An 8,215-nucleotide genomic window follows, 5' to 3' on the forward strand; every position below is an offset into this window, starting at 1 on the left:
TGGGGGGGGGGGGGGTGCATTAGTTCTAGGTTGCAATATCTTTTGCAAATTTTATGATACAAATAAAGTCACATACAAATTCCATGAGCTCACCAGAGACATCTTCCTGTCCACGGAGCCTCTGCAAGACCCGCTTTGCATCTAGCATTCGCCCTTTACTCACAAGCCATCTGGGGGACTCGGGAAAGTAAAATATTGTCAATATAAAATACAAAATGGAGGGGATAGAAAGCACACCAAGCATCAGTCTCCAAGTAGGAGAGCTCATCAACGACATGCCAAAAACCATGCAATATGAAAAGAACATGCCAACACAGCCAGTGAACTGAGGTAGAGTGTTCAATAAACCCCTTATCTCTGGTGGTGCTGTTTCAGATATATATATAGGGACAAGAGTAACTGCCAAACCAACTCCAAACCCATTCAAAAGTCTTGCCAAAAGTAGAACATAGATATTTGGAGACCAAAGCATTACAAGGCCACTAACAAAATAAAGAACCGAAGAAGTTATGAGCAAGGGACGACGGCCAAGCCAGTCAGCTATTGCACCAGAGCAAGTTGTCATCAAGACAGCACCAACAAGTGACATGGCAACAATAAGTCCTTCCATGGTAGGTTGTGTTTCTAGATTAAATTCCTTTTTAATGTATAGAATGGACCCTGTATTTTGAAACCAAAATAAGTAGAGAATTATAACCAATTCAAAGATATCAATAAGTAACATATAAGGGAAGAAAAAAAAAGAATGGATAATCTTGTTGAAATTTGAAAAAAATTATGAGAGACACCGACTGCACAAGGTACCGGATGGCATCGAAAAACAACAATAATTTTAAGAGGAAATATGGACTAACATCATGATTACTAGCAGTGTTAAGTAGAATTCCACAAGTAAAAACTCAGTATTGAAGAGCTAGGCCATATGGGAAAAGATTACCAGCTATAGTGGCATTGTCCCATCCTTGCAAAAAGCTGCCAATTGCAGCAGCAACCGCTACAAGCACAGCTCCACTCATTTCTTTTAAATACCAAACAAAACAAAACAACACTGCTGGTTATTCTTATTGATGATTATAGATACCTTTCAATAGAAAGAGAAAAAGATTTCACCAACTTTGTTATAGTTAGAACTTAGAGCGATTCAGCAACTTTTTAAAACTGGAATATGTAGAATTAAAAAGAGGGGGCGTAAGCATCAATGGAAAACACAGACCAAGCATGAAGCTTTTACCTGAAAAACGTTTAAGTGAGTCGAGAGGAGGAAAAGGGGATTCAAGAAAGCGGAATCACTCGACAAGTTTGAGAGAAGAATCAGAAACCATAGGAAGCTGTCGATCGTCGGATTTAAAATCAAGCTAGCTGCACCTGAATTTCAGAAAACAAAACAGGGTTTTGGTTTTGGGAATTAGGAAAGGAATGAAAAAGTAAAGCAAGTGAAGTAGAAAAAATTATACTGTACTAATTTAATTCAGAGCCCTTTTTTAATGCGACACCTGCCAACACGCTGTCCTGATGATTTTGAAAGGGAAAATTAAAGTAGGTATTATAGAGTAAACAAATACTTAGCAGTAGTAGTGAAAAAAATAGATTAGGAGGGTTTAACCATGATTAATTGATTGATGTCCCTTCTGCATCTAATCTGTCTTCGGTGAATCTCCAGCTACTTCTGCATCATCCTATATATACTAAAAGAAAAAGAAAAAGTAACTACTTTAACTAATACGTAACATAATAGTAATAAGAATCCAACATAAGTGATTACAACGCTCGGAACTGTGTTCGCTGGCGAGTGAAATGACGGCGGACATATTTTTCTTGTTTTTTGGGGGGAAATTAAGCATATTGACCTTCTGGGTTTCAAAATCACACTACATTTATTATCCCTGGCCCATCTACCATTTTCCCACCAAAAAACCATTTGCACATTTCGAATTTCAACATTCAAATAAATCTATCTTTAATCATAAATGTTTCATATATTTTTTAAAGGGAAAAAACTCAAATATGCCATTGAACTTTCAGAAAAGGCTTATTTATGTCATCCGTTAAAAGTTTGGCTCATTTATGCCATTACCGTTTAAGAAAAGGCTCATTCATGCCATTATTTTTTAACAGTGGTTTTGCAAAACCATTTTTTACACGTGGCCAATTATAATTCGGCCACGTCATTAATTTTTTTTTATAAAAAAAATTGAAATTCTGAACAAAAATTGAATTATAATTTGGCCACATCATTATTATTTTTTTAATTCAATTTTTGGGGAGTTCGGATTTCTCGGACAAAGATGTTGTCAAGGTTTTTCCGTACTTCCTAAATTGATTTTATTAATAGTAATAATTGTTGAATTGCATGACCACCTCATCTAAAAACTTAAGTTGTTAGAGAGGGTATACTTCTATTTTCTTAGTTATGCCTTTAGCAGGCTTGCTTATCTTTTACATGGGGCAAGCGCGTGAACTATTCTACGTCATTTAGTTCAGTATTCACCTACGCATATAATCGGAACAGTAAATTTGGTGATTGTACTTATTTGGTTCTGTAAAGGTGGAAAAAGTCATGGAATTTTTCATGTAAGATGCATAGGACATTTTGGCTTTGGCACTTAAAAGTATATGTAAACTTTTCATGTTTCTGCATTTGGCTTTAGTGCGGGTTGGTTAGTTTATCAGTGATCATCGATTTCCTAAGAAAATGGCAAGGTTACCTTCTGCCATGTATCAATAATGGCGCAACTTCTATTTACAGGGGAAATGGCTTTGCTAGTTGAGGGTCTTGGAGTTGGTGGAGAAACATCAGTGGAGGAATACATTGTTGGCCCAACAGATGAACTTGTGGAGGACCAGGAACCAAGTGCTCAAAAAGATCAAATTAGGTTATTTAGGCCTGAACAGGGACGCTCTTTGGTTGCTCGGCCTGTCACTGGGCAAAGTGTACTTGGTATTGCATCTCGCCAAGGAAGCACATTTGCACATATGCCCCTCATGGACCCTGTTGTCGCTCTGTTTGGCAGCGTTTATGAGAAGCTTCCGGATGCAGGAAGCAAGGGAAGCATGCTCTTTCCACATCTGGGCAGCATGTTTAGTGTTGCTGGAAATCAAACAAAATATGAATATTGGGATGAAGAAAACCTTGCCATTGAGGGCGACGATTATGCATCTGAGGCTGCAGCTGAAGAATCTGATGACAATTTGCAGAGCCCACTTATATCACGTCAGACAACAAGCTTGGAAAAGGACATGGTTCCGCCTCCATCCCATGGAAGTATTTTTAGCATGATGCAGGGTAATGATGGTGAACCAATTGGCAGTGCTGGCATTGGTGGTGGATGGCAGCTTGCTTGGAAATGGACAGAGAGAGAAAGTGATAATGAAAAGAAGGAGGGAGGTTTTAAAAGAATCTATTTGCATGAGAGTGGAGCTCAGGGAATTGGAAGGGGATCTTTAGTTTCTCTTGCTGGGGTGATATGCCTGCTGGTGGTGAATTTGTCCGTGCTGCTGCTTTGGTTAGTCAACCTGCTTTATATTCAAAAGATTTGATGGATCAACATCCTATTGGACCAGCTATGATTCATCCATCTGAAGCATCTGGAAAAGGGCCTAGTTGGAGAGATTTGTTTGAACCAGGAGTCCAGCATGCATTGATTGTTGGTGTGGGGATTCAAATACTTCAGCAGGTAATCGCTAATATTACTAGAAAAGAATGTAACTGCTGCCTTTCTTCCTTACATTTCCGTGACAGTCTTTCTCTTTTGCAGGTTGGTCACGTTCCCTCCTTAAATATGGATTTGAAATCTGTAGCTTTCTTGCTATGTTTTAGAATCTTTTGAGTGTCCATTTGGCGCAATTGCTGTCTTAACAGTGATTCCAGAGATCTTCTGCAGCTAAGAGTCAACTGGGAAGCATATTTATTTCTTCAAGAAGTGTAGTACATAGATTCTTTCCCAACCTTGTTATTTGGATCTGTCTTCCCACCTTCGACCTAAATTTCTGTTGATAGATTAGGAATTTAGGAAAATTTCTCTGCAGAATCATAAGAGATTAGACTCTCCATCTTGAATTGAATCTTATTCAAGGGATGACATGGATAAGTTGTGATCAGTCATGATATATCTTGAGCATTTCTTATAGATCGTGGGAACCAAAAAATAAAATAACTGGATAACTAATAGGGTGATGTGTCATCAAAAATAAAAATAAAAATAAAAATAGGGAGATGTATGGTCAGTGTTCACAGAGATGGATATTGGTTAGAATTCAGTCAATGCAAAGTGATGTTCAATGGTGTCAGTTTTTGTAAGGTAGCATGACCGAAATATAATAGCAGTGATTCGTTGGTTACATTATAATTGAATAAGACATGCCTATTTATCTTTTCCTTTTTTGATATTTGTAGAAGAATTGATGGAGAAATTTCAGGCAGGCTTGGTATATTCATTATCTGAAGAGAGGGAGTATCCCTATGCTTCATGCTGGTTGTTGATATATGAAATACTTACATGTGCTGCTCGGAGTGCTAGACCATTGCCCTTTATAGCCTCAGATTTAAATATTTCCTTTATACCTGGTGGTCAAGATTATAACTTAATTTAACCTCCAATTAAATACTGAAATAACACTATTTTTGTGTAAAAAGTGACGTAGAAATTTCAAGTAGACATGGTATATTCATTTGCCGATAATAGGGAGTGTCCCTATATTTCATGTTGGTTGCTGATATATGAATATTTGCAAACGCTGCTCGTACTGCTAGACCAATGTCCTTTATGGCCTCGGACTTAAATATTTCTTTTGTGCCATAATTTAACCTCCAAATATATACTGAAAAGACACTAATTGAAAGATATTCCTACTTCTAATATCTTCCTGATTTTTCTTTTTCACATCTTGGTTTGGCATCCTTGAAAAGAATGCTACTGTTAGCTTGGTTAATAGGACAAAATATGGTGATCTATGCTATATCAAAATAGTGTCTGCTTTTCTTTGAAGCATTCTTATGTGGAGTTGTTATTCATGCAGTTCTCAGGAATTAATGGAGTTATGTACTACACTCCGCAAATACTTGAGCAAGCAGGTGTAGGAGTTCTCTTGTCAAACTTAGGCATCAGTTCTGCTTCTGCATCTCTGCTGATAAGTGCAATCACAAATTTCTTAATGCTCCCTTCTATAGCCGTTGCCATGAGGCTTATGGATATCTCTGGCATGAGGTAACTTCCTTTTGAGTAATTACTATGGAAAAAGTGAATATGATGCTGCTTTAACTAACCTCCCAATTCACTCACTTCTCCTCCTAACTCTTTAGTGCCTTGTCCAAATGGCTCATAGTATTTTGGTTTGATTTCTCATCTCCAATTGTGAGGTGTTTCTCTTCACCCCCTTCTCTCTTTAAAGGTCTAAGCCGTGCGTCAATAAACGTGCCTGGAATTTGGATTCAATGCATCTCCACTGCATTAGACTGTTTGCTAGATCGAGATGGAGTGATGGAGATATAGCAAAAATTCTGCTTTAATAGATGGAAGGCTGGGTGTGCTTTGCCATTGTTAGCACTGGAAAAATATAATGGTAGCAGGATTTAGTGGGAGGCTTCCCATTCAAACCAGGGTCTGAGCATATAAGGAAAAAGAACCTTCCATTGCACTAAATTATAGTTCTCTCATGAGGGGAGAAAGGATTCAAATCCCTTCAATTTTGCTGTCTGACCTGCTTCAAGTTAGAGTACTGGAGTACAAGCAAGTTTCATTGCCTCTCGGAAGCGTTCCGGCTCATTTTAAGACGAGCTCTCTCATACATCTTTGTTTGTACGTTTTGCTTTGGCAAATGTATAAACTTCTCCTCCACAGTGCTTATCACTGAATAGACCTTAGCATCCTTTTTTTCCCTCGTATGTATAGTAGATTTTAGCATTGAATGGTTACTTGTGCTTAAGGCTGAATAAGAAGTGAGTGGATGCCCTATTGTCCTTATGTTCCAGTCCTGCAAATCTGATTACTACCCTTGCCTTTCTGTGTATTGTTGTATTGCAGGAGTCTGCTGCTAGGCACAATTCCAATCTTAATAATAGCCCTCATTGTTTTAGTCATTGGAAGTTGGGGACTGTTGCAAAGGCTACTATATCTACAGTCTGTGTTGTTTTGTACTTCTGCTCATTTGTTATGGGGTTCGGGCCCATTCCCAACATACTCTGTTCAGAGATATTTCCAACTCGGATTCGAGGAATATGCATTGCCATATGTGCCCTAGTGTTCTGGATTGGGGATATTATTGTTACCTACACACTACCTGTCATGCTGTCTTCTATTGGTCTTGCTGGTGTATTGGCATATATGCTATCGTCTGCGTTATATCATGGATATTTGTTTTCTTGAAAGTGCCTGAAACCAAGGGGATGCCTCTTGAAGTGATCTCGGAGTTCTTTGTTCTTGGTGCAAAGCAGGCTGCTGCTGCTGCTGCTAACAACTAATGTTGACCGTTTGACAACATGTTGCCTTGAATTTGCTTTTGTTTTAAGGTTCCATTCTCTGATAAAGCGGTGTTTGCTATTCAGTTTTGTGAGTTGTGTAGAAACAGTAAAAAGATTTTTTAAATGAGTTATAAGACCCGTATCATGTCGATTGCAACTGCAGTTTCCACATTTCTATGTCCAGTTATCCATGTTTGGTTTGAGTATTGGTCAGTTGATTAGTGTTCATGCTTGTGTAAAGCTCTGCTGAAATGCTGCAAAGGTGTTAGCTTTGTTTTAAGTATAACTTATGGTGATTAAACGAAAAAACTTATGAATCGCAAAGGTTCATTAATCACTGTTATCTCCTTGATCGGTTGGCCTGACAGTTTTGCATTGGATGTCCTCAGTTCCTTGCACCACATATGGGGAGATTATTACTTCAAATAAGTATTTGTTTATCAAATTGCTCATTATTTCAACGTCAAACTTGCAACTATGAGATTTAAAGTTTGAAGAACAATTTCTTACTGAGTTTTTCAACTTTAACCAGTAAAATTCAACTATGTTATCATGTTCATACTCTACTCTTTTTCAACTTGTCTTAAAACTATTCTTTAATTAAAAAATAAAGTAGTAACCAATTCATGTCCAAATGCACGTCACCTCTTTTGTGAGGTATGTTGAGGAAAGAAAAAAAGAAGGTATACTATTACTAGTGCGGAAGGTTTGCAGCTGTTCTATCTAGTGCAGTGTAGCTCAAATATGAGTAAAATCAGAGTTGAGGCAAATGGAAGTTCAATAAGATTCTTCAAAGTTAGCAGATGTTGCATGGATAGGAAAGATGCCTTAAAGCAAAATGAATGCTAGTATATAATTTTACTAAGATAATGCAGATTCTACTTTTAGATGAGTTGATAGCATTCACTCTTCTTGCTTGCATGACAACCAAACAGCACTTGAGGCATCACGCAATGCCCCTTTTTCCTGCTAATGTCACAATTTGCCGAAGGTGGCACAAATACAATATGGAGTTGTTCCATTATTTGGCAGTTCAAGCAGCGAAATGATCAGTCTCTGACGATCACAATCCCTAAGCATATGGGAACAAACAGCTTGACAATTAGTGCAGAAATCATATGGGTTGGCTACTGACAAGCCTGGCACCAATACGGTCGAGCTTCTTCACCATTGCCAAGGCCTTCAGCTTGCCATGTTCCAGAAAAGCCTCTACCATTCTTTGCCCAATCTCTCTCCCTGTCTCCTCATTGTCAGTCACCGCTACTGCTGTGGGCCCAGCTCCGCTAATGGTGCAGCCAAAAGCCCCTGCTTCCATTGCTGCCTTCTTCACTCCTTCCATTCCTGGAATTAGTGGTGTTCTCCTTGGCTCCACTATTTTATCGGAGGACAGTGCCTTACCAAAACCAGACACGTCTCCCAGCAGCACGGACGCCACCAATGCACCTGCCTGACTACAGTTCCAAATGTGATGGGACATGGTTATCTCTTGCGGCAGTGCCTCCCTCATTTTCTTTGTTGGGGCCTCAAATTCCGGATTCGCCAGCACAAAGAAGAGGTCCTTTTCATGAGGGAAGTTCAACTGAATTAATTCAAGAGGATGGTAACTCCGGATCAATACGAAACCCCCCATAATAGCAGGTGCCACATTGTCTGCATGATAACCGGAGACCTTGGATTCCGAATCTAACCCAGCAAGCACGAGGTCAGTCAGGGTCAGTGGGCGGCCAAAAAGCTCGTTGACAGCCACGGCAGCAGCAG

General features: G+C 39.0%; 2 protein-coding genes and 1 pseudogene across 4 annotated transcripts in view; 1 reads left to right on the plus strand and 2 right to left on the minus strand.

The window, feature by feature from the left end:
- Positions 1 to 1,816, minus strand: part of LOC102595969 (monosaccharide-sensing protein 2-like) — a 2,500-nt gene extending 684 nt beyond the window's left edge. Inside the window, exons 1-5 of one of the 3 annotated variants that reach the window (XM_015303907.1) lie at positions 1,604 to 1,816; positions 1,494 to 1,509; positions 1,232 to 1,365; positions 938 to 1,019; positions 94 to 660 (exon numbers count right to left, since the gene is read on the minus strand). In XM_015303907.1, the coding sequence (XP_015159393.1) occupies positions 94 to 660; positions 938 to 1,019; positions 1,232 to 1,365; positions 1,494 to 1,509; positions 1,604 to 1,606 (802 nt within the window). In that variant the 5' untranslated portion in view covers positions 1,607 to 1,816. The other 2 variants (XM_015303908.1, XM_015303909.1) reach the window with 2 other exon arrangements.
- Positions 1,817 to 2,273: 457 nt separating this feature from the next.
- LOC102596626 (monosaccharide-sensing protein 2-like) lies at positions 2,274 to 6,715 on the plus strand (annotated as a pseudogene).
- Positions 6,716 to 7,217: 502 nt separating this feature from the next.
- The window catches only part of LOC102602692 (homoserine kinase-like), a 2,308-nt gene continuing 1,310 nt past the window's right edge, over positions 7,218 to 8,215 (minus strand). Inside the window, exon 2 of the mRNA XM_015303905.1 lies at positions 7,218 to 8,189. Coding sequence (XP_015159391.1) covers positions 7,572 to 8,189 — 618 coding nt within the window. The 3' untranslated portion in view covers positions 7,218 to 7,571. The remainder of the gene's footprint in view (positions 8,190 to 8,215) is intronic.

This window comes from Solanum tuberosum, unplaced genomic scaffold, assembly GCF_000226075.1.
Source record: "Solanum tuberosum cultivar DM 1-3 516 R44 unplaced genomic scaffold, SolTub_3.0 scf00488, whole genome shotgun sequence".
NCBI lineage: Eukaryota > Viridiplantae > Streptophyta > Magnoliopsida > Solanales > Solanaceae > Solanum > Solanum tuberosum.